General features: G+C 58.7%; 1 protein-coding gene and 4 long non-coding RNA genes across 5 annotated transcripts; all 5 read left to right on the top strand.

Annotated features, from left to right (window-relative positions):
- Positions 1-501: 501 nt before the first annotated feature.
- On the top strand, positions 502-3,921 carry LOC135973768 (uncharacterized). The gene is made up of 4 exons (XR_010590786.1): positions 502-708; positions 2,009-2,091; positions 3,237-3,317; positions 3,727-3,921. It is a non-coding gene; the product is annotated as an uncharacterized LOC135973768 (long non-coding RNA).
- LOC135973769 (uncharacterized) lies at positions 3,918-5,048 on the top strand. The gene is made up of 3 exons (XR_010590787.1): positions 3,918-4,043; positions 4,558-4,631; positions 4,925-5,048. It is a non-coding gene; the product is annotated as an uncharacterized LOC135973769 (long non-coding RNA).
- Positions 5,049-5,551: 503 nt separating this feature from the next.
- On the top strand, positions 5,552-7,380 carry LOC135973770 (uncharacterized). The gene is made up of 3 exons (XR_010590788.1): positions 5,552-5,679; positions 6,966-7,116; positions 7,323-7,380. It is a non-coding gene; the product is annotated as an uncharacterized LOC135973770 (long non-coding RNA).
- A 4,454-nt stretch (positions 7,381-11,834) lies between these two features.
- LOC135973771 (uncharacterized) lies at positions 11,835-13,328 on the top strand. Its single transcript, XR_010590789.1, has 3 exons — positions 11,835-11,938; positions 12,625-12,704; positions 13,190-13,328. It is a non-coding gene; the product is annotated as an uncharacterized LOC135973771 (long non-coding RNA).
- Positions 13,329-17,934: 4,606 nt separating this feature from the next.
- On the top strand, positions 17,935-22,268 carry LOC135973865 (protein maestro-like). Its single transcript, XM_065559030.1, has 7 exons — positions 17,935-18,182; positions 18,272-18,438; positions 19,125-19,256; positions 19,401-19,541; positions 21,190-21,334; positions 21,470-21,700; positions 22,058-22,268. Exons 1-7 carry the CDS (start codon positions 18,066-18,068, stop codon positions 22,232-22,234), a joined length of 1,110 nt encoding a protein of 369 aa, XP_065415102.1. The 5' UTR covers positions 17,935-18,065; the 3' UTR covers positions 22,235-22,268.
- The last annotated feature ends 2,989 nt before the right edge of the window (positions 22,269-25,257 follow it).

Here is a 25,257-nt window from a genome sequence, read left to right as displayed (position 1 = left end):
TGATTCAGACTATTGGTGAGTAGGAATTCTGCCCAGAAGCGTCCCCCATGATACAGATTTACCCCAGTTCCTCTCTGATTCCTATTGCCCTTACATAGAATCAGACCCACGACACCTCACCCCACCACTGCCCTTCTGAATTACAGGATGGACACCTTTCCGAACGGACAGGACAAATCTGGACTCCAGCCAGCCAGGCCCCACTGACTCTTCTGTCCCAGGTAGGAGTCAACAGCCTTTCGCTGTGACAAATCACCAAATGTCTATTTCTGTCCCATCAGGAAGTTCCATCCCAGTGCACACGGGATCATTCAGTGCCTCAGTTTTCCTAGCTTCATAATGGGGCTAACAAGACTGACAATCTTCACTGGGGTCTGGAAGGTGTGGGTAATGTTTGTAAAGGGACTGGAAGAGGAAATGCCCGATCTCAATGTTAAGTAACATGACACTGTCTGGGCAGTGATTGGTGGAAATCCCTCGCCAGGGGTTCCATAAGGTGCAGACAGTTCCCACACAGTTGTATGTCCCTGTCGCCCCCAGGGCATTCTATTAGTGACCATGATTGCAGGAAATTAACCCAGCATCTCCCTGTATCCACAGACACAGAGGAGCAGAAGGCGGCCCAAAAACAAGACCCGGCACCACAAACCCTGGCTGCAGGAACGGGCAGCCACTGCAGCACTTTCTGTGCTGAACCTCCTGATCCAGGTAGGCCCATGCCCAGTATTGAGTGCCAGGAATAAAGCCGGGGAAAGTAGCCACAGTGACAGCCAAACCCCAGTGCTGAGAGGGCAAGAAGAGACTCCACCCAGGCTCTGTGCCCTGCTCTGCACATGCCCATAAGCCACTGCCCTCTGCTCCACCTTACACGCCAGCCTCCGTGCCATCCCACGCTGGGCTAAAGCCCTGCTGCCACAGGGCAGCACTGGAATCATCACCGGGCAGCCTGGGTGCCAGTAAAGGGGGAACTGACCCACCAGGCAGCTCCCTCTACCAGCTCAGCTCCCCAGTGGCTCTTCATAAGAATATAAGAATGGTCATGCTGGGTCAGACCAATGGTCCATCTAGCCCGGTACCCTGTCTTCTGACAGTGGCCAATGCCAGGTGCTTCAGAGGAATGAACAGAACAGAGCAATTATCAAGAGATCCATCATCCCCTGTCATCCAGTTCCAACTTCTGGCCATCAGAGGTTTAGGGACACCCAGAGCATGGGATTGCATCCCTGACCATCTTGGCTAATAGCCATTAATGGACCTATCCTCCTTGAATTTATCTAGTTCTTTTTAAACCCAATTATACTTTTGGCCTTCACAACATCCCCTGGCAATGAGTTCCACAGGTTGATTGTGCATTGTGTGAAGAAATACTTCTCTTTGTTTGTTTTAAATCCACTGCCTATTAATTTCATTGGCTGACCCCTGGTTCATGTGTTCTGTCAAGGGGTAAATAACACTTCCCTAGTCATTTTATGATATTATCGGTCTTATTATCTATCCCTTTCCTAATGATTCCCAACATTCTGTTAGCTCTTTTGACTGCCGCTGCACATTGAGTGGATGTTTACGGAGAGCTATCCACAATGACTCCAAGATCTCGTTCTTGAGTGGTAACAGCTAATGTAGACCCCGTCATTTTGTATGTGGGATTATGTTTTCCAATGTGCATTACTTTGCACTCATCGACACTGAATTTCATCTGCCATTTTGTTGCCCAGTCATCCAGTTTAGTGAGATCTCTTTGTAACTCTTTCCAGTTTACCTGGGACTTAACAATGGTGAGTAATTTTGTATCATCCAAATATTTTGCCACCTCATTATTTTATCCCTGAACAGCAAAGGCCCCAGTACAGATCTTTGGGGACCCCACTATTTACCTCCTTGTGAAAACTGAAAATGTATTCTTACCCTGTCTTTTAACCAGCTACAGTCCATGAGAGAACTTTCCCTCTAATCCCATGGCTGCTTACTTTGCTTAAGAGCAACCTTAGTTTCCTGCTGTTCATTTTAGGCACCAAGCGAAAGGCCTATTTGTCACCCAGGGGACAGCTCGCCCCAATCAGCGAGGAGGAGGAAACGCCAAGGAAGACCAGCGTGAGTGAGGAGAGAGCGGGAAATCCACAGCACACTGGGGAAGTGCCCATGGCACAGATGGTACAAGGTTCCCTCCATCACCAACTCAGCCTGGACTCCCGCCCCCTACTGCCTTTCCCACGACACACTGACCCTCTAAGGCTCTGACTCCCTTTCCTCATCTCTTGCTCCCAGATTCACTGCCATTCTCTGGCCCTAGAGAACATGCTCTGACCCCCCCTTGCCAGGGCAGGTGTTGCAGACGGGAGGAGAGAGGCGACTCCATTCCCAGCACCTGGCTCTGCTTTCTTTCTTCTTTGCTGGCTGGTCAGCAATGGGCTGCATTAGGGAACCAGGGAGAGAAATAATCCTGAGCTTCACCTCTCCCCAGAGTGTCCCGCGCACTCACCTCTCCCTGGGCCCGGGGCAGGGTTAGCTGTTAGCCCAGCTATACCTGTGGAGAGCAAGGCTCCGGGAGGGGAAGTGGCTGGCCCAAGGCCAGAAAGCAGGAGTGTACATCCCTGGTACACTCTGGAAGTGACCATTGTAGGAGGTGAGCAGGCAGAGACAATGGGCCAGATCCTTGGCCCCTGGTAAGGCCGCATGAAGGGACATTAAGCTCTCCCTTCCAAGCTCCCGCGTGGTTTCCTCAGCCCAGCACGGGGGCAGGGAGGAGCCCTTGGATGCTGTCTCCCCATCCCTGACCTGTCTGCGTGGGTCTCTAGACTGTCAGCCCTTCAGGACAGACATTGTCTCTGTCTGCGTTGTGCTGCACCCAGTGTAACAGGGCCTGATCCTGACTGGAGCCTCTGGGCGCTGCCATAACATCAGTAGTGATAAGTAATCAGGGCAGGCCCCGCTCTTCCAAACCGGGCCGCGCCATCCCTGCCATCCTCTCAGCACACACCACCCCAGCTGGCGCCCGGTACAACTATCCTGTTGAACCAACCCTAAGTGATACTAGGCTAGTGCAAACCAAGGGGTCAAATGCCCCTCCCAGAGAAGGGAGAGTCCGGCACCAGCTGGAAGCTGCTCTCCACCAGGCCATAACTTTATTCCTTCCAAGTCTGGGTAGTGGTAACCCAGCTGCTGATGGAGACTCTACACATTGGGGCTTGTCTGCCTGACATGTCATCGCCATGCCCTGCGTCTCTTCTCTTGCACAGGGCCTTGCTTGCGTGAGGGACATGGATGAGGCTGCCCTGAGGAAGGACATTGGCACCCTCTTCCCAGCACTCCACTCCATGGTAAGAGATGCTGGGATCACTCAGGCAAAATCCCGGGGCCTGTTGGCTTAAACTGGGTAGGCTGTGGGAAGAGCTGTCCCTGCCTCATCCTGTTCCCATTGGGGGATGGATCCTAGAGAACTCTCCTTTGGTTTCTTTTCCTCCCACTCACCCCACCCCCTTTGACCGGGAACATCAGCATCCCGCACCTTGTTCCAACGCTCCACATCTTCGGTTCCTGACCCGTCAAACTCTGCTTCTACATGAGCCTCGGCGTCACTCATAGACTGATCCAGCTTGCTGGCCTGTTCTTTAGATGGGAATTAGAATCTGTCTCTCCACCCTCACCCCTTCACTCTGCCATCCGAGGGCTTGGCCTGAGAGACACTTGATCTAGTTTGCCTTTGCTGGTGTTGCTTTCTTCCCCTAGGTGTGTCATCTCCCCAGAGAGGCCCTGGAGGAGCGGAGAGAGGCCCTGGACTCTCTGATCCATCTGGGTAAGAAACCCATTCACCTTTCCCAGAGAAGGAGATTTCCCAGAGCCTGCGGAATTTCAGAGCCCAGGCATAGAACTATATTCCCTTCCCCTTTATGATTCACTCACCCCAGTCTGATTCACTCCTCTTCCTGCAGCTCGCTTGTTCCTGGTGGAACTGCTCGTGTTCCTGTTCAGGAGGCTGAACAAGGACGAGGAAGAGGAGACCTGTGCCAGTCTCTTCATTCTGGACCGGATAGTCCAATCCAACAGTAAGTGACCCCACAGCGAGGCCTTGTCTTTTGCTGTCTTATGGCCTCTTGTGCAGTTAGCAGCGCTTAGCACTGGGCCTCATTGGGGTCATTTATACCTGTCTGCAGTAGATAATCCAAGTCCTGCAGCCAGGGCCGTAGCAACAAAGAACGTGGCCCCCTCCGAACATATGTCCAGGCGGAGCCCCTTACAATGCAGAAACTGGAATGTGGTATTTATTTTGCCACTTTTAGGGGCCCCCTTCCTTGCGGGGCCCCCTCCGGTCGGAGGGTACGGAGAGCGCTCGCTACGCCTCTGCCTGCAGCCCCTCAGCCGATGCTGCGGCAATGAGAGAGGACAGTCACTGCTGGAACTGCAAGCGTGGGCAGACGCAGCTGGTTACCCATGGGGGTAACCTGCCAGGAGGGTCATGCAGGGACATTGAGGTTGCTCTAAGGTTCCTGAGATCTCAGGTCCCTGCACACCCCAGTTTAACATCAACCCTGCCGAGCCGTGTGTCTGTGTCTCTTACAGTTTCCGAAATGACGCACAATACCGAGAAGCTGTTCATAGCCCTGGGGCCACTCCTGCAGAGCACAAGCATACGGGTGAGTCTGGAACCATGGCCAACGCGGCCAAAGCTAGTGAATGTCTGCCTGCCAGTGCAGAGGCTGCCGGGACCCTGTGCATCGAAACACATGACCCATCAGTGCTCCATAGTGTAGGGCAGAAGGTGGGGGAAAGAATCCCTGCAGGGCTCCGGCTGCATTGTCATCTCTGGGCTGCCTAGCAGTATTTCACCAAACCCCCCGCTGAGAAAGGATCCCAGCCTGGACTGGGAGGGGACAAGGTCCCTCCACACTGTGTGCAAATCATTTCTGTTTCTCTCTGGGTCTGGCAGGTCAGAGAAGCCCTTGCTTATTTTATAAGGACAATGGGGGCACATGGGCTCTTGGAGAAATCTGCCTCAAGACCCTTAATTGACTTCTTGGTGCGTCAGTGCACCCTGACCCTCGACAGCACGGTAAGAATCCGCAGAGACCTTGGTGACGGGAGTCCGTGAACAGGGCAGAACATGGGGTCAAGGGATAGGGAAGGGGGGCAGCTGCAGATGGGGATGGGCAGCAAATAGGACTTGGGAAGCAGATGGAACTGGGGACGGCACCCTCCGTCTACTGATGGAAGATGATGACAAATAGAAGACAGTGTTTTTTCCTCCCAGCCCATTCTCTCTGATCCCTCTCCCAGCTGCCATCCGGGCTCTGTCCCTCGCACAGGGAGGGCAGGACCCCTGGCTTCCTCCTTCTCTCGCCTCACTGTGATCATCCACCTTAGGAGACTAAGCCATGATGGATCTGGTTTTCACCAGGCAGAGGGGTGGAGCCTAGAACTGGCTCCACACAGACCCTGGGCTGGTTATGGCACAGTCACAGCCAGGGTTGCGCCTTTTCTCTTCAAGCCCCATTTTCACCCCCTGCCATGCCCACTAGAGTTACCGTACCACGAAGCTCTCCACCGAATCTAAATCTCCCTGGTGTCTCCCTTACTTCTCACCATCAGGAGGAAGCAGACGGGAGGCGCACTATGGAGCTCGAGGTCCGCCAGCTCTGCTCCAGCACCCTGCAGTCCCTGGCTGACTCCCCCAGAATGGCCAATGTAAGTGACCCTGCCCCTCTCCATTGGACACAGGCCTCTCTGGGTCTGAGCTTTTCGATGAGACAGGCCCCAACCAGACTTATTTATCTGAGCCTCCCCGCTCCAGAACATCATGGGGTTGGTTAAAATGGACCCCGGATCCAAGCCAGACCTGGGTCTTTGGAACAGGGAACACTCACCGGCTGAGTGCCCCTGCACGCCAGCGTTTGGTGTCACAGGGGCTCTTCCGCTCGAGTATCCCCTGTGGTCAGTCATGCTGCTTCTGCAGCTTCCATAGCTCTTCATTGGTCCTTCTGTTAACTTTTCCCTGGCTGTTACAGGCTGGGGTCTATACAGCCCATCACATTCTTGTTTTGCAAAAGCCAACCCTAGCCCAGGAGTTCCTGCCTCTCACCCACACTACCCTGGTGCCTACAGGAGAGTCCACTGAGCTGGGAGACACTACATCCAAATCTCATCTCTGCTGACTATTGCTTAGGTTTCCACACACTGCACAGACCTGATTACTGACCCAGGCGTCAGAACGCAAGCCTAAGCAGTCAAGTATTGGCCAGCCCCCTCCACACACTGAACAAATTAACAGTGAGGTTGTGCACGGTCACTTCAGGCAGAGCTGAGACTAGAAGCCACATTTCTAATAAGGCAGACCCAAGTATTGTGCACTCAGCTACACTGTCTTTCAGATTGAGCATGCCCAATATACGTGCTTTAGTTACTACAGGTGGGGATAGACCCCCGGGGATTCCTGATCTCCACTCTTCTATACAGTCTAGCAAAGAGTTGTGTAACCCTCTGGCACAGTGTGTGTTAAGTCCCCCTCTTGTCCACACAGCAGACAGCAAGTGCGTCTGTGCTTCAAGTGGCGCAGGTCTGTGTGGGGATGTGAAGGTCAGAGCTCAAACCTCCCTGAGCGCCTGTCATGGTTTCACTTGATAGTATTGGGTTTCCTAGTCTCCTCTTTATTTATCAAGCTGGTGTATTGCGTTCCTGCTGTGAGAACACAGCCTTTCCCAGTGGGACTGGAGTTAGGAAATACTGTGCTGTCAATGACGATGCTACACTCAACAAAAGGCGGGGGGTCAGTCATGTGTCACTTGATTTGGTGCTGGAGGCAGACACTGATAGGTGTGAAGGGGGAGGGAGTGGGGATCGCTGCATGGTTCAGGCTGGGTAGAGAGGTCTGGCTGGCGGTGGCGAGGCCAGGGGTCCTGTCTAGTGTAGGAAAGAGAGAGCTGGTGCAGGAAGAGGATATTTCCCTACTGAGATGGCTTTTCTCTGCTCTGCAGGTTTTATGGCCTGGGCTGCTCCTTCAACTGAGCCCAGCAGCCCATGGGCCAGCCCTGCCTCTCCTCCTGCAGACCTCGGTCGGGGTGGTAAAGAGGATGCAGGAGGAAGGCAGGCTGCCCTTGGCCAGGAGGTGCGGCAAGGCGAACAGAGGTGAGTCCCAGTATTTTATCCACCCACTCTTAGTCCTTCTGTAGCGAGAGGCGTCTGCCCCCAGGTGGGGTGGGGATCAGCTCTTGGCTCTGGTTCCGGCTCACTGCAAGGACACAGCCAGCCGTCAAGGGCGCAGGCAGAGCTCAGAGACGAATGCAAAAGATCCCTCCAGAGCCTGATGGGATGCCCCCCATTTCTGTTCACAGGGTGTCGGTCAAGCCCCAAGTCCACTCTACCCCAGGAGCTGCTGGCTCGGCTGCTGGTGAGTAACCCGCAGCCAGGAGGTTCCTTATGCTCAGTGGGAAGGAGCCGCTCCTGGAGCTGGCATGCAGTGTGTGGTGGCTCTTCTCCCCGCAGCCCCCAGAGGAGCTGGCTTGTCACATTCCTCGGGTTCATTGCACATCGACCCAGCGCCTCTCGGCATTTAACAGAACCAGCGAGCTCTCTGAGCCAGCCACCTTCCTGGCTCCCCTGATCCTGGGGCTGGACCAGGTCCCCCAGCACCAGTTAGTGCAGCCCTCGGACGGCTCCAATAGAAGGCAGCTGGAATGAGCCCTTAGGGACTGTTGTGCAGGCCCCCTCCTGCCCCCTGGCCTCCAGCATCCTCCCTTACCAAGGGGCAGCTGGGGATTCCCTTTATGGCCCAGCTGCCTCTTTCGGGCTGCTTCATGCTCCACTTGTGCTGCTCTAACCTAGGCCAAGGATCTGACCCAGCAGCTGGTCCATGGAGTGCCCCTGATCACCTGAAATATCCATCTCAATCCTGTCCTGGTTGTCAGCTCCACCTCCCTGCTGTCTCCTTCCCTCCATCACTGAGCTCTCCCCCTGCACCTGTAGGGAGCTCCCTTCTCATACTGCCTCGCAAGGGAGGGGTACAGCCACCTCTGCCTCTTTGTCCGCCAGGTGCTCGGTGCGTCTTCGTTTATGACGGTGCAGGTCAGAAGGGCAGCCATGTTCCTCCTCTTCCAGCTGATGAGCATGTTCCAGGCTGGGTCGGGCCGGTTCTGGGATAACTACATGATGGAAATGCTCCTCTACGTGGAAGGTGAGGAGGGAGTGTCTCCCCTTGCAGGAGCAAAGGGAGGGGACACCGTGATGCTGGGCTCAGAGAGGGAGAGGCCAGGGCCTCCCTCTGAATCCAATATAATATGATGCTGTGACCTTGGAATCCGAGAGGATCATGTCAGGATCATATCCCTTGGTTCATCTAGCCCAGCCCCCCATGCCTAGACAGGAAGGATCCTTTCCAGGACCGTATCTAACCTTCATTCGACATCTCACACCCTAGGGAAGGATCTTGGCAAGCAGAACTCCTGGGTATTTCACATCAAGGGGTTTGGGTCTGAGGAGCATTGTTGTCCATCAGCAATTTGCAAAGAGCCATGGGTCCCCTCGGGGCCCGTGAGTCGGCAGCTCCTCCCCACCCCCTGCCAAACAAGAGCCAAGTTGAAGGCTGCTCCTCAGTAGAAGGGTCTAAACACAAAGGAAACTGACCTGCCCATCTCTTCCAGATCACAAGACCTGCTTCTGCCAGAGGGAGTGGGAGCAGCAGCTGCTGCAGGTAAGGGTCAGAGAAATGGAGGGCTGGAAAGGAACTCAAGAGGTCATCTAGTCCAGCCCCCCCCCCCCCGCCCCCACACTGAGGCAGGATTAAGAGGCCCCTCAGCAGCACTACATTGTGGGACAGAGGAAGCGGCTGAGTCCAGCAGATGCAATTGGAGAAGCACCAGGGGCAGCTCACAAGGATTCACAAGCATTAGGAGGGACGTGGGGGGTGACAGTGCACGCTCCCTCTTCCCCTCCCCTCCCAGCTGTGGTGGGTTCCTGGCTGGAGCTATTGAAAGGACCAGTTTCTTGGCCCCTCTCGGTTCTAACTGGCTCTTCTTTCCCTGGCAGTTCCTGGAAGACCTTCTCTTTTTCATCTCGGACCACACCTGGCTGGGTTGTTTCATCACTAGTATCAGGCGCCAGCTGGCCTACGGTGATAAGCGGCCCGGTGACAAGGTCAGTGACCTGGAAGGAATTGGGGTTCAGTGCCTAGTTCAGAACAGCAGTCGCTAACCAGGGGCAGCTTGGGGTCAGTGAAACAGACAACTATACCCAGTGGGCTCTGTGCATGCCTCAATGCATCCCGCATGATGGTGTCTCTTTCACAGAGCTTTCTCTACAAGTGCTGGGGCACCATGATGATGTTTTTTCCAGCAGAGAGCATCAAACCCCAGCTATGGCTTCTGGTGGAGATGGTCGATTTCCGAGAAGAAGAGGAAAGAGAGGTGAGGTCTTTGCTCCTCCACTGTCAAGTGATCCCTCATTCTTTGTCAATCCCCTGATGCTACATGTGTATGTTCTGCCTTGGACAAGGTCCAGTGGATTGAAAAGATCTTCCTTATACCCATGCCCATGGCAATGACTTTGAGAGCCCATCTTGGCCCCTTGGCTTGTTGCTCAGCATTCCCAACCTCCATCTTTCTGTCTCTCAGGGATTCGCCCGAGCGCTTGGGCTGTGTGCCAGGCAACAGCTATACGAGATTTTCGCCATCCTGGAGCACTGGGAAGAGTTTGTCAGCAGGGTGCAGCTCCAGCCTTCTGCCGGTGGCTCTCTGGAGGTACGGTCCCCACCTAGCATCTCTGTTCTTTCATCCATCCCTTCACCAGCCTTTGAAGGTAAAGGGACCTGCCAGGGAGGACCCTGCTTCCCAGAAGCCTGTTCAGCAAAGAGCTGAATTTCCAAGCAGTGGCTCAGCCTCCGTGCAGGGAGCCCTTTCCTTACTCCTCCGTGGAGTTGCAATCACAGCACAATGGGGTGGATCCAGGGGGGAAGGTGGGTCCTGTTGTCTAAGCTCTCCAGGGTATCTCCTGGGGAGCTCAGACATGCTCCACGCAGCCCCATAAACAAGGCTCAGAGAGGGCCCAAAAGACACTGCCAAGCCATCAGCTCCAGCTGACACATTTCTAGCAGAACAGACCCTTGGTCTTCCCCTGAACTGGGCTATTTCACAGACCTTCCTGGCAGACTCACCAGGGCTGGCATGTCTGACATTAACCTGCATCGTCCCTTCCCCCGCACCACCACCACCACCTTCCCAGTAACTCTCTGGGCCAGTGCAATCCACTGTAGTCCCAGTGACATCTCTGGAGCTAGGCTGAATTAAAGCAGCTGCTAGTGCGTCCCCTTCGGCTGCCGGGTCACCTCAACCACCCAATCCTGGGGAGCTGGGAAGGGCCTCGGAGTTCAGGCAATTCAGCTCAGCAGAGTAGCCTTTGGTTGCTAAGCCGGCTGGGTGAAAAATCCTCCCCTGGCCCCATTTGTAAGTTAGGAGCAGCTGGAGGCCATCCCTTCTCCTCACTCTTTCCTTTGCAATTCTCAGGAGCCAGCTTCCATCGAGCAGCTGAGAAGCCTCCTGCTCCTCACCTATGGGCACGTGGTCCACTCAGGCCCCACGGACCTCATCCTAGAGACCATAGGCTTCAATATCCTGGCTCCCATGCGACAACACTATTTTCTGAGCCCACACGTAAGTTAGAGCCCTCCCCTGACTGCCCACACAGCACCTACCCGGGCTATGCACAGCAGCACAGAGCTATGTCTTTGCATAAACTCAGCTCAGAGGGCTGGCCCTTTGCCCCAGGAGGGACAGGAGACATGGGAACAGCACCATTCTCTGTGACTGCCCCATCTCAATTAGCTTATCTGATTCCAGGCCCATGGAAGCTAATGGAAGGACTCCTATCTGGGCCTTGTTAGAGTGTAACTGAGCATCACTTGGTGCTATTGTCCCAGAGACAACTGTACCCTGTTTGGTACCTCTAGGCTTGTGCTGCACTCATGGATCAGAAGATAAAGATTTAGGGCCTTTTTTCCCACACACTGCCGTCAATGGTGTAGCTGGACACAAAAGGCGCACAGGAGGATTCAGGCCCCTAGCCCGGTTGACAGGCTCTGGTGCTGAAGGGGGATTTTTGAGATAACTCTAGGTTGTTTTCTTGCCATCGGAGGTTTGAGGCCAACGTTCAGTCCTACGCTGGTTACGATGCCCCTATGCGCGTCCCAGCGAAAAGGAGAGGGGATGCTACTTTGGTTTAACTGAATGTTCTGTTTGGAGAACGGATGCCTTGGTAGGGAGAGCCCAGCCAACTGCAGAGAGCAGCAGATTCCTGTCCCAGATCAGCCAATTACGACCTGATTGTCAGGGGAGCTGAGCAGTCCCAGGGCCCACTGACAGCTCTGGGAACTGCAAGTGCTCAGCACCTCTGGGAATCAGCCCATTCCTTGCATTCATCTCCAGAGATATTCCCCTAGGCCAGGGGTTCTCAAACTGGGGGTCGGGACCCCTCCGGGGGTCACGAGGTCATTACATGGGGGGGTCGCGAGTTGTTAACCTCCACCCCAAACCCCACTTGCCTCCAGCACTTATAATGGTGTTAAATATATTAGAGAGGGTGTTTAATTTATTAGGGGGGTCACACCCAGAGGCTTGCTGTGTGAAAGGGGTCATCAGTAAAAATAGTTGGAGACCCACAGCTCTAGGGAATGCAAAGATGTTCCACTCAGCAAGCCAGGTCCTTTCCCTTAGGGCGTGAGGGCAATCCCGCCTAGGACAGCAGCTCCCTTGTAGACTCGCCCTGTAGCCTTGTGTCTCAGCTCTCTATTGCCTGTGGCTGTTTCCTCATTGTTCTCTCCCCCTCCTGCCTGTGAGCCCAGGACCCACTGGTGAGATCTGCTTTCCTGAGAAGCCTCGCGCTGGTGGGTGAAGCTGTCACCCAAGTGAGCAGGATTCCCTTGGTGAGCCAGGACACATACACCGTGCTGTCCCCCCTGCTGGTGAGTGAGCACGCTTGGGTCCTGGGAGGGGTCCCTAGGGCAGATGCACGTGCCACAGTCTCTGGCGTTTAAAGGGCATGTGCTGTGTTTGCGACCCGGTGCCCAGGGTTCTACATTGTGCACTGCAAACCCAGTGCTGATGCCAGATTCTTCTGGTGCGATTCCAGCCCAAGGAATTAAATGACACTATTTTCCATTAGCGGATTCATGCTGCTTACACCTGGGACCATTCCCCATCCCACTTCTCAGGGATCTGCCTGGCAGCCAGAAAGCGCCCTGGGGATTAACTCCAAGGGTTTTCACTCCGGGACATGATCCTGAGGAGTTAAGAAGCGCAGCCCTCCCTTGGTTTGCAGGAAAATATTTGACCTCAGCTGTTCAGGACTCTAATGCTCCCCGTCACAAAATCGCCTCTGCCCAGATCCCCCTTCCCTGCTCCGTGGCAGATGCTGAAGTTTCCAGATGTGCCGTCAGGAATGGCGAAATAGGGGCTCTGGTGAATGTCTCCTGCATTCTGGCCACATGGCCGCTCCCAGGCCATCTTTCCAGCTCCGTGCCCCAGTGCACTGCACACTGGGGCTGAGGGTCGGTGGGGGCGTCAAACTGCGTTTGGAGATTCCACGTCTTGCTGAGGAACCGGGCTCCCCCAAATTCTTTTGCCTTTGACTCTCTGCTTTGTGCTGCAGGAGATGCTCAGAGGCAAGGACCGGGCCCGGCTGCAGAGCCCCGATCACCAGCATGCCCTGCTGGCCATCTCATACATAGGGTACGTCCATGGGGCCTGACTCAGCTGCGGAGCCCAGCAGCCGGGGAGGGGCAGATGGAGGGAGAGGAAGTGGGGGAGGGACGAGCTGCAATAAGAACCGGAGGATGTTTCTCCCTGGTGGCTCACTAACGGGCCATACCCTCCTCGGCCTCCGGGTCTCTTTATCCAGCCCCCATCTCTGCGTCTTGCCTGGTAAGAGGGAGCCCCTCCCGTCAGCATGAAGTGCTGTGAATGGGTGCAGCCGCAGAGCAGGGCCCAGGATCAGCCCCGGAGAGCAGCTTCCCCAGCAGAGCCCCTGCTGGGCCCAGGGGGCAAAGGCATCTCCAGACAGGACCATTCCCTAGGCGGTGGCTCTGCTGGAGATGCCCCCTGGAGCTCTGCTGCTAAGGGAGGGAGCTGTCCCTCGAGCCATCAAACTCAACCTGACACATGCCAGGACCTGTCTCCGGTCTAATGGCCCCGTCTGCTCCGTTCCTTCCAATCAGGAAATTTGAGCCTCGCCTGTCTAAGGAACAGGAGGCTGAGACCATCGGCACTTGTATCGCCAGCGCCATGATTCAGCGCCCAGCCCTGGCGAAGCTGAGAGGGACTGAGGTGGCAAAAAGCTCCGCTATCCGGGCAGAGGTTAGTGAGGCATGGACAAAGCTGCAGCTTCCACCTGCCTCCTTGGCTGGGAAACTCAGCCACCCCCCTGCTGAGTAGCTGGACCCTGGCCCGATGCAGAGAGCTGCGTGTCCAGCCGAATCCAGCCCCTCGGTTTATTTTCCAAAGGGCTGGTGACAAGTGGCTACGCAGTTAACTCTGCAGTGGGGTTGGCAGGGAGAACAGCTGTAGAGGTGAGTGTCTGTGAGACTGTATAGAATTACCCTGGATTCTTGGCCCAGGGAGCTAGAAGCTACCCCCGTTTACACCAGCTGAGGCTCTGGCCCAGAGCGTTAAATAGCATTTGGTGCAGAGGGAGCAAAGCATAGATTCGGGATAGCCACACGGCCAGGCCATGACTCGCCCTGCCACAGAAACAGAGATTGGCTGGAGCGGGATGAACAGCTCAGCCCTTGGGGAGCCAGCGGGGTGTTGGGGGGCAACTGGGGCCCCTCCAGAGCGGGAGGGAGGAGGCCTTCCCTCCAGAGCCCAGCTCAGTACATGTGTTGGGGAGCCCAGGTGGGAGGAAGGATTCTTTGGGGAAGGGCAGCCCGTGGTCCGGGTGAGACCCATGTCTATGTGCAGGGGGATCAGTATCACCTGGGTAAAGGGACCCTGAATACCAACAGCACCTGGCTCCAGACGGGGGGATCCACTCGTCCCCCTGCCTCGTGCACCCCACCTCCCTTGTTATTTACTTCCCTGCTTCTCTCTGCTCCAGTCTCTCCAAGAACTGTCCTGGGAGGGCCTGGATCTTGTGCTGCAGACATTCCTGGAGCAGCATCTGACCCCCACCACGCTACTGCATCTCTTTCTGGTATGATAGGGAGGGGGGGAGGGGCCCATTCGCACTGGCCATCTGGGGATGGGCCGGCTGGTCAGGTTCTACCCGAACCACAAGAGGAAAGGCTCCAGTTGATCCCGAGGGGGCTGAGCAGGCCTCCCAGCTGCTGTGAACTAGCCAGTCCCCAGGGGGCATACACCCAACCCTGGGATCCAGCACGACAATCCTAGTCCTGCTCCAGGGGTGTCACTTTGGCCTCCTACATTTGTCCTGGAGCCCCTGTTCCCCTGAAGGAAACAGCCCCGAGACCCTACAGGATCAATGGGGAGAATCCTCAAAGCGCTGAGCCCAAGACCCTCAGACCTGTGCCAACGCCCCCCAGACAGGAGAGGAGCGCTGAGTTCCAGTGTCCGGAAGCGGAGAAGAGGTTAAATGCTCCATGTCCTCTCCCTGCTGGGGCGGGAAGCAGGTTCTGGAAGTCGCCCCGGCATTGCTGCCGCTCACACGACTTTCTCCCTGCTCCCCAGCACTTGCAGCCATGGATGTGCTCTCCCCGGGCCCAGGAGAGGAGCCGAGCTGTGAGAGCCAGCGCCCGGCTCTTCATGTTCTACCGCTTCAAAGCCATCACCGAGGTGAGCAGCGCAGACCCTGCTGCCCCCCCACCTCACCAGCACTCACGGGAAGTGGGGGGAATACAGACAGAGCTGGGCTCGTCCCGACCTATGCCCTCAATTTCTGTTTGGTGGCCCATTAGGACCTGAAACCCATGGTAGAGCAGGGCTACATGGCCGGGCTGCTGACAAGCCAGGCCTTCGATGCTCAGGAGGCCACCAGATACTGGGCATCTCAGGCTCTCTACTGGCTCTTCACGCCTTGCAAAGGTAAGATAGAGCGGAAGCAGTCGCCACTTCTCAGCCTTCACAGCCCCGGCCGTTACCTAGCGAGCAGGGCTGCAGAGAGAACATGGCGCCTTCATCGCAGCCCTGACCAGAGGGACACAGAGCAGAAGTGGGTTGGTACCTCCCGGGCTGACCTGGCATCTGCCCTTCACCAGGTGCCTGGGACCATCTGGGACCTCCCCTGATCCCACCCCAGCCCCAACACACCTTCTACATCAGGGTGAAGAGTGGGCAGTTGGCCCAGAAGCCAGCTGAGAGCTCACCCTAGCTGGTCGTTCCCAGCTGCGGCTGGAGTCTGGCTCTTTGGCACCTCTGATCTGGCTCGAAGGGGAGGGGGAAGAATCCGGCCCTGAGAGCTCTGCCTGAGCACTGCTGGTTTCTTGTGCAGCTGTCGTGTACACCAAGACAGGGGCAGTGGTGAGCGTGCTGAGCAAGACGCAGAAGGACGCCAGCTGCAGAGAGAACCCTGTCCATGTTGCTATGGTGAGTAAAAGACTGTGGCTGGAGAGACAGACACACACATGGGAAAGGGGGGTTATTGGCTCCTTCCCTTGATGAGGAGCCGGCAGATGGAAATTCCTGGGTATGGGCTCCAGTGCCCACTCACATAGCCCTGGGCACAGGCTGCCAGTGCCTCTGTCCCTGTTCCCCAAAGAGCAAACCCACCTCCCCGGGCCAGGGCTCGCTGCTCACACTCGGCCTGTGCCTTTCCCTGCAGCTCATCGCGAAGCACCTGCAGTCGAGTGACCTCATGCCCTTCAGCTTCACCCTGCTGGTGGGCCTGCTGGAGAAGGAGGAGTGTGCAGACCAGCTGGCGGGCGTCATGGAGGCGGTGCTGAGAGAGCAAGAATCAGAGCTGCAGGGCCAAGTAATGGCTGGGCATTGGAGGCACCATGCTGACATCTCGGGCAGCTCCATCTTGCCCCATGCCTAGAATTCCTGGGGCACGAGGGAGGATGTGGAGGGGAGACATCCCTTCTCACCATCATTGATCAATGGGACCCATCCATGCCCTGTCTGCAAGGGGGCCGCTGGGCACGGCCCTGTAATGGGTTTTCAGGCTTTGATCCCAGGAGTCTGGCTTGCCCAGCTCACTCCCTGGGAAATGTGCCCTATCTCCAGACCCATCCCCCAGCTGGAGGAACAGAGCCTGCGGTGGGGTCCCCCGTGTCCACTGACTCTTTGCCCAGTGGGCATGGATTGACGTACAGGATGGAAATGCATCCCAGACGCTTAGACCCCACTCTGGTGCTGAAGCAGCCCAGGCATGTTGTCACAAGGGGAGGTACAGCCGGGATATCCGGGGGGTGGGGTGTCACTGGGCAGCGGGATTGGGACCCTTAGTTCTACGGTGCTGGATCACGGGTGGGGGTTTCAAGGTACCGAACCCAGAACCCCCCTCAGCTCAGTCACTCGCTAGGAGAGTTTATCCATGGCCTCCGCCGGGCCATGTGACTGCTGCCTTGTTTCTGAGCCTGCCCAGTTCCTCCTGGCCCTTGCCTGCCACCCACCCACAGCGGGGGTAGGGTCTCAGCCCCTGCTTTGCCTCCGCAGGTGCAGGATCTCCAGGCGGCTCTTTCCTACACACTGAGCCCACCCCGAGGGGGGCGGCTGGGTGAGGGGACGAGAGACATTCTCCACCTACTGGCCAGACAACACACCAAGGCCGCGGTCAGCATCCTCCTGAAGATGCCCTGGCCTTACAAACGGTGAGCGCCGGCCCCAGGGAAAGGATAGAACACCCCACTCCGGCCTCCAAGCCCCCCCTTAATGGGATCACTCCACAGCACCACGGTTACATGCAGCACAGCCCCTCCCCTTGCACACAGGCCCCCAGGGAACAGCCCTGCCCCGGCATAGCCTCCCTGTCCCTTGGAGGGCTCCGTGTGCTCTGGGACCCCCGGCTCAGGGCTCCCCCAGCTGAGCTATTCCTAACACAGCTGTCACCCTCCCCCACTTCGTTCTGTGCACTGCTAACCAGTCCCCCCATCCCGGTTCGGCTGTGCAATGGCTTGGCTGGCTGGAGGCCAGAACAGTCTTCCAGCCCCCACTCCCCCCATCACTACACAGACCAGGAGAGACCCCATGTGAGCAGGGTCACCTCCTCTGTCAGCATGGCCCCCCGCTCCCGGCAGGGCATCCCTCCAGGCTGAGGCAGGAGAGGGGCCAACCTAACTGCATTGCCCCCACAGACGCCCCTACACTGAGCATGTCCCCGCAGGGGCACCCCCTCCCCCCAGCTGGGAAATGCCCTCTCCCCCCTGGAATCCCAGCCTGGTATCTTCCCCATCACCGCACGCTTTTAGACGTCTCATCCCACCCCTAGAGGCTGGTCTTCTCCAATTCACCAGCCTGCCAGGTTCCCCTGGGCCAGCAGTGCCTTCCCTGCATCCTGCCCAGAGCCAACAAGCACAGAGCCCATTTTACAGCCTTCTCCAAACCCCGCACCCCAGAGCCAAGGCGTGGCCAGAACTGGAGCCTTGTTCCTCCTGAAACCCCCACACTCTGCCCCATGGGGAAGGAGCTCCTGCTCTCCTTGGCCGCAGCTCCCACTCTGTGCCCCCCCCCCCAGTTCAGGAGATCCAGCCCAGCACCTAGCCCTAGCCCCTCCCAAGGGTGGGCACCTCCTCACACCAGCCTCCACCCCTGAGCCCAGAGTCACTGCTTTCCCCCATGGGGGCTCTAACCCCAGCCCCTCTGGTTCCCATCAGGAGAAGGCAGCAAGGGAGGGAGGGGGCCCCCAAGCTGGGAGAAGTGAGTCTGGCCACGTCCACCCATCCCTTTCTGTGACACAGCGCCCCCTGGCAGTGCCTGGGCAGGAGGGTATGAACCCCTTAGGACTGGACAGTGCCTGAAGGGCCTTGAGGTCAGCCACCAGCAGGCTCAACCTGCTGCTTCTGGCCTGTCACCCCTCGGAGGGCATCATCCCTGGTGTGTACCAACTGGGCCCGTCCTCTGTGTGAATTCCTTACCTGCCGTCCCTCTGTCCGTCACAGCCCCGCCAAGGCCATCTGGAGATTCCTAGGTGCAGACCCCATGCTGACCAGGGAGGTACTGCACATCCTGCTGGACGACAGCCCAGAGAAAGGCTGGGCTAACCCTGGGCAGACCCAGGACAGGAGCTGCCCCCAGCCAGCCCGGCTGCCCCCGGCGGTAAGTTCCCATCGCTGGCATTCAGCCCTCTTTCCCGGCTGCATTCTGCGCAGGGCCACGGTCTTCTGACTGTATCTTTTCCCTTCCAGACCACATGCGGCCTGTGGGAGCTGATCGGGGCCTTGGGGCAAGCGGACACGCTGGAGGGACGCGAGGACGACCTGTTCGCCTCTTGCTTCCTCGCCATCGCCTGCCCCCCGGCACGGCACCTCTCGGGAGCCCAGCAGGACTTGCCCAGTGACACCAGTCCACGCAGGTAATGTGTGGGGCCAATGGATCCCAGCACCCACGCAGTGTCTGGGCTAGCCCCTAGGAGGGGGAAGCTTCCTTCTTGGACCTTCATTGTCCAGGGACCCCCGACACCTTCGGGGGACCGAGGGTTCAGATCAGCCAGGCTTCTCGTGCTTAGGAGCGGGCAGAACTGCCCCCGGATACTCAGGGAGCCAGAGAGCTCCTCAGAGTGGGCAGCTCAGCAGGGTGATGAGGGAGCTGAGCCGGGGGCGGGGGGAGGGGGAGCAGAGCTGGGGAGCAGGGCAGAGCTGGCTGCTGTCTCTATTTACTGTCTACTTTGAAGGCTTTGGGACAGGCCCGGCCTGTCACTGAGCCACTTCACCCCTTTTCTGCAGTGGGCCCTGGGGGGCAGGGCTCAGGGCAGCAGGGCATTCCGGGGGGCACTGCATGTACTTTTCTCCCCAGGGTCAGTTTCCTGGGCGGGGCGGGGAGGGGCAATTTTCACATCTTTGGAGGAGAGCGAAGGTCACATCTGCAGACACTGCCCTCTGCCCCCACAGTTGCGGGGGGAGAACCAAAGGCAGAAGTGGGGCAGCTTCTAGGCTCACCCTGATCCCTTCAGTGCTGCAGCAAGGGAGTCCTGCCCGCCCCCACCCCGCCCAGAGAGCAGGAATCCCTGCATCACCATCTCCTGCCTCCTTCTCTTCCCAGCATGGCCGTGCAGGCCCTGGCGCGGGTGCTGCGCCTCAGGGGCAGTCAGCCAGCTGTGGAGCTAATGGACCAGGAGCGAGGCTGGCAGCTGCTGGAGGAGGCCCAGCCCGAGGGGTTCACTCTCCTTAGCAGGTGAGGACAGAGGCTGGAGGAGTCACGTTCTCGCTCTGGAGCCCAGTGGGGCAGAGATGGGAGGGGGTGGCCGGGACCGGGCCGGATTCCGGCATGTGCAGGGTTGTCATGCACACATCAACACAAGCTCTTGTTCTTTCCCAGGGCCATAGTGACCCACCCAAACCTGGCCCTGAAGAGCATCCCAAAGCTTCTCCTTCCCAGCCTCCAGGCCAGCCAGGAGGGCGAACGCATGGCCTGCACCGCCCTGTTCGCAGAGGTGAGCCTGGAAGACCAGGGGGGAGGGTTAGCCAGGCCCAGAAGCTGGAACAGGAGGCCAATAGCTGGTCAGCCAATGAGAGATGGTCCCGGTGGTGTATTGCTTGTAAATTAATCCCTCTGCTGGGTAGGGTTACCATACGTCCTCTTTTTCCCGGACATGTCCGGCTTTTCGGCAGTCAAACCCCCGTCCAGGGGGAATTGCCAAAAAGCCGAACATGTCCGGGAAAATGGCGGCTCTGCTCCTCCCCGACTCTTCGGCTCTGTTTAAGAGCCGGGCTGCCTGAACGCTACCGGCTTCGGGCAGCCCCGTGCCTCCAGATCCTGCGCCGCCAGAGCCTGGGAGGGTAAGTGCCCGGCTGGGGGCGCAGGGTCTGGAGGCAGGGGGGCTGCCCGAAGCCGGTAGCGCTCAGGCAGCCCAGCTCTTAAACAGAGCCGAAGAGTTGGGGAGGAGCAGAGCCACGGGGGCTGGAGCCTCCAGCCGCCGGGGCTCTGTGTAACTGACACAGTGTCAGTTACACACAGCCCCAGCCGCTGGAGGCTCTGTTTAAGAGCCGGGCTGCCCGAGAGCTACCGGCTTCGGGCAGCCCCGTGCCTCGAGACCCTGCGCCGCCGGAGCCCGGGAGGGGAAGTGCCGGGCTGGGGGCGCAGGGTCTGGAGGCACCGGGGCTGCACGAAGCCAGTAGCACTCGGGCAGCCCGGCTCTTAAACAGAGCCGCGGCGGCTGGAGCCTCCAGCCCCCGGGGCTCTGTGTAACTGACACAGTGTCAGTTACACAGAGCCCCAGCCGCTGGAGGCTCTGTTTAAGAACCGGGCTGCCCGAGAGCTACCGGCTTCGGGCAGCCCCCTTGCCTCCGGACCCTGCGCCCCCAGCCGGGCACTTCCCCTCCCGGGCTCCGGCGGCGCAGGGTCCGGAGGCACGGGGGCTGCCCGAAGCCGGTAGCGCTGGGGCAGCCCGGCTCTTAAACAGAGCCTAAGAGGAGCAGAGCCTCCAGCTGCGGGGGCTCTGCTCCTCTTCCGCTCTGTGTAACTTATACAGTGTCAGTTACGCAGAGCCGCCGGAGCCCCGGAGGGGAAGTGCCCGGCTGGGGGCACAGGGTCCGGAGGCATAGGGGCTGCCCAAAGCCCGAGCGCTACCGGCTTCACGGTTTGCTGGACAGCCTCCAGACCCTGTGCCCCCGGCTGGGCGCTTCCCCTCCCGGGCTCCAGCTGCGCTGGGGAAGCGCCGGCTGGGGGCGCAGGGTCTGGGGGCTGCCCGGGAAACCGTGAAGCTGGTAGCACTGGGGCAGCCCTTTCCCCCTGGCTGGGAGTGGGAGGGAGGAGGGGGCGGAGTTAGGGTGGGGAAGGGGCGGAGTTGGGGCGGGGCCAGGGGTGGGGAAATGGGCGGGGCCATGGCCCGTGGAGGGTCCTTTTTTTTTATTTATGAGCTTTGGTAACCCTACTGCTGGGGGCTCTGTGGTGGGATTTGGGAGCACCCCACTGGAAGCAGAGGGAGCGTTCTGCCCTGCACATGTCACTTCTCTTAAGCTCAGCTGAAGCCAGCCCCTCGTGAACAGCAGTCGGTATGGATCTATGTCACCTCCTGGCCCCTGATCATACTCCCTTCCCCTTGCTCCTCCTGGCCTCGCCCAGCCCTCTCTGACAGCTCCTTTCGGTCCTTTTAGTTCCTCGGCAGCCCCCTGCTGATGGAGAATGAGCCCAAGGCGATGCGGAAGCAGGTTGTGAAGGCCATGCTGCAGCGGACAGAGGACAGCAACATCCACGTTCGAGGCAGAGCGCTGCACGGCCTCAGGAATGCAGTGACCGAGTTCCCGGACAAGGTGGGTCTGGAATGGCAGGAGACGAGGCAGAGAGGGCTGGGTAGGAAGCGCCTGGTTCCCCTTCTCCCCAGCCTGTGGCTCCTATGGAGCAGACTAGGCTGTAGGCTGACTTGCCCGGACTCTGGTTACACTCAGGCTGACAGAGCGTTGCTCACCGAGCGGCGTCCAACCCCTTCTCCGCAGGTCAGGAAAAAGCGAGACAAGATCCTGGAGAGCTTTGTCCGCGCCGTGTGCGAATGCTGCGACCCCCGCACCGTTCTGGAAGCCATGGAAGGGCTCTGCTGGATGCTGCGGGACCCCAAGGCGCCTCTGAAGGCTCACGTCGCCGTCCCACTGGCCCTGCAGGCGAGAACGTTCTTTGAGGATGTAAGTACCAAGCAGGACAGGCCCCATGGCGCTATAGGGCACCCCACAGGGGAAGGTGCTCAGGACCTGCCTTCCCGTGGAGGGGGCTCAGTGTCCGATGCAGGCACATTTCTGGATTTGTGGGGCAGCTCAGCTCCTCTGCTAGGGAAGGCAGGGATGCAATCATTCTTGGGCCCTGGGCCCACAATTGTTCAGCAGCCCTGGGGCCCAGCAGCAAAGAGGGGAGTTTGCAGAGAATTGTCCTGTTGTTTGAACTAGCTGAAACCTCTCCGGGCTCCACAGCTGCCAGGCTGATTCCCAAAGCATGTGAGGGCCTGAGCCTGTCCCCTCTAACCACCCTGCGCCCCCTGTCTGCAGGAGACCAGCGGCCTGAGGCGGGCCTCCATGGAGCTCTTTGGCCACCTCAGCAAATTTGTTTCCAAGAAGTCATCCCTCTTTGGGGCTGAGGTGGAGAAGAGCCTGGGGACGCTGCTCATCCACCTACAGGACGGGGACCCCCAGGTGGCCCAGGTGAGTGCAGCTGAGGGCTCATAGGGGCAAGGGTGGCTGGGGGCATTCTAACAACATGGCAAGGGTGGTGCAAACTCCCCCCTCCAAGCCCCAGATCTCCTCAGTGCTGCCCTGTGGCACCCAGGACCCCCCACTAATCCAGCCCTCCCCCACCCCACACAGAGCTCTGCCAGCCCTCAGAGTGTAGCTGTGGAGTAGATCTGTGGGGTTTCCTTCTCCTCCTCCATTCCCCACAGGCACCTCCAGCCTCCCTGCCCAGCCAGCCTCTCCGCGGCTGTGGCTCCATTTTACAGCCTGCCCTGTTTAGTGGCCAGGTCCAGGTCTATCTCTGGCCCCTAGCAAGTGACCTAACCCAAGCAGGGCCACAGGGAAGGGCAGGTCGCTGAGGCCGATTGAGTCTCCATTGCTGCTGCCCTGCCCTCACTTCTGTGCTAGCTCCTGTCTGGGAATGACCAGCCTCCTGCAGCAATCCCACCACCACCCCCGCCCCAGCCGAGTAGCAGCCCCCGATAGTGCCTGGGATTGAGGGGAGGCCAAGTACGTTGGTCACCAGGCAGTGCTGTTAACCGCCCACCGGGGACCCACAGGGAATGGCCCCTTCCCTGTTCCAGGAGTGTACCTCCCCGGCCCCAGCACTCGGGCCTGGCTCCCCTCAACCCAGCCAAGCTGGAGATGGGGGCTGTGGGGGCCTGGGGAACAACCATCAGGCCAGAGGAGGTTCTGCAAAGAGGTGGCTCCTTGCTGCTCCGGCACAGCGGAGTCCCCCCAAGCCACACAGAGCCTGCGAGTTGGCAGCCCGTTGCGCTCAGGGCCTCAACCAGTTTCCTTCTCGCCCTCTCTGGCAGGCGTGCAGGGTGGCATTGCTGCAGTGCGCACCCTTCCTCAGCTACCAGCCCCTGCGTACGCTCGTGCGGAGCCAGCTAGCAGAGGGGGCGGCCCCTGCCATCCCCGCCTTCCTGAGCGAAGCCTGCAGGATCCTGGTGAGTGAGCTCTGGCGTGTGGGCCCTGCAGGACAGGGGGCTGGGAGGACCTAAGCACACAGGGAGCTTCCCTGCTCCAGGGAGCCCCCTCACTGACTCAGCCCCATCCTCCACCCTTGAGGATGGCTCCTGTACAAGTCATCTCTGTCCCATGGGAGGAATCAAGGGGGAGAGGGCTCTGACAGCCAGGGGTTCCTCACCTCCCTACCAGGCAGCTCCCCTCAGCCTGGGGAGGATGTGTGGCTTGGGACTAACTGGGTTCTTGGCTTCCCAGCTCCAGGACTGCCCAGGGAGACTGAGCAAGAAGGCTGCCCTGAGAGCAGCAGCTGCCCAGCAGCTGATAGGTAAGAAAAGAGCTGGAGCTCTTCTTCCTATTATCCCTCCCTGCCCCATGAGTCTGGGGCCCAGCGCCACATGCACACTCCTAACAGGGGGGAGGGGCTGGCCTCCGTTGTCCACACACAACCACACCCAACTCCCCCCGCACCCCCTCCTTCCCATCTCCCTGGGACAAAGGGGGAACCAAGACTCCCTGCAGCCAGATGCGTGAGGGCTCTGCGGCCAGAGGGTCTCCTCTGCCCTGGCCCTGGGCAAGCCCGGCACCTGCAGCAGGAGCAGGCCCGAGGGAGAGATCCTGCCTCCCAAAGATCTCACCCTTGTTCCCCCGCACCCCACCCCGCACCCGCACGAGGCACTGGCCCCAGCCAGGTCCCCCTGCAGCCTGTACAGGAGGGCAGCGATTCACAGGAAGCCCCAGCTCTGCCCATCTCAGCTACCACCAGCCATGCAGGCAAAGAGCCAGGGCAGCAGCTCTGCCACACTGTGCTTCACGCCAACTCCCAGTGGGGCTTGTGTGCACAACACCTCTCCTGGCCTTTGTGGGGCACGAGGCCAAAGGCAAAATGATCCCAATAATCTTGGGGACTGACTCTCCACCCAGCTCCTTCCCCTCCTCTGCCCGGATGGATTGGGGATGGGGGGCACCTTGAAAGACAGAAATCCAAGCGGTGGCTGGTGCCCTGCATGCTGTTAAATAACCAGGCCCGCCTGCCTCCCCTAGGATACATGATGGACAATTGAAGCCAGAGAAGAGCAGGAGGCTCGGACCGCCCACCCTGCTGTGAGTCACGGCTGAAGGGTAGTGCTGTGCTGGGAGGAGGGGCGGGGGGAAATCGGGGCAGGGTTCTAGGGGCAGGGGGCAGCAGCCACATCGCACGGTGGCTGGGAGCCAGAACCCAGTTGGAGTGACCTGCAGAGCATAGGAGCAGGGAGAAAACCCTTGGGGCTGGTTCTGGGGTATCTTCTCCCCAGCTATAGTTTGAAACTCCCTGCCCTGTGGGGTGTTCCCATTCTGGCCCAGGCAGGAGCCATGTCTGGTCAGCAGGGTCTGGGAGTCAGAAGTGAGTTATTCCTGGCAGGCAGGGGGCAGTGGCAAGCAGAGAGGGGGTGGACTCCACAAGAGGGAGGGAAACCACCTCCTATGGGAGACCCGGCTGCTGGCGGAGACTTTTCCCCCTAATCCCTCACCAGCCGCGGTGCCGCGGGCAGGGACTCTGAGCAGCCCCAGCCAAGGGCGAGGCCGGGGGTTCCTCTGAGCCTCATTTGGTGCTAACTCTGCAGAACCCAGCCTGGATTGCTGCCTGCCCCCTGCAAGTGGCAGCTCCAAGAGCCCCTGCACGCACGGAGCAGCTGACACCACCCCAACCCCCCACCCCAGCCCCAGCTATGCTTATGGGAATATGAAATTCTACCTCTGAGTCTCCCTGCCTTCAACTGCTGATCATGCCCCCAAGGGCTGCACCAGAGCTGAGGAAACAGAGCCAGGTGCTGAGGAAACACATCCCAGGGCTGGAGTGTGCAGTCCAACCCCTCCCCCGCATCACGGGCATTCGTTCTGTCAGAGGCTGATCCTGCCAGCTGCTCACTAGGCAGAACCCAGCCAGGTGCTGAGCAGGCTCTCCTAGGCCTGGTGCTTAAATACCTGGAGAGGCTGCAGTCAGCCCAAGAAGGGTGGGCAGGGGGTGGCGTAGAGTCGTAGGCTGAACTGCAGGCCGCAAGCAGACCCAG

This window comes from Chrysemys picta, chromosome 10 (genome assembly GCF_011386835.1).
Source record: "Chrysemys picta bellii isolate R12L10 chromosome 10, ASM1138683v2, whole genome shotgun sequence".
Classification (NCBI taxonomy): domain Eukaryota; kingdom Metazoa; phylum Chordata; order Testudines; family Emydidae; genus Chrysemys; species Chrysemys picta.
This window is presented reverse-complemented; position numbering and strand designations above follow the sequence as displayed.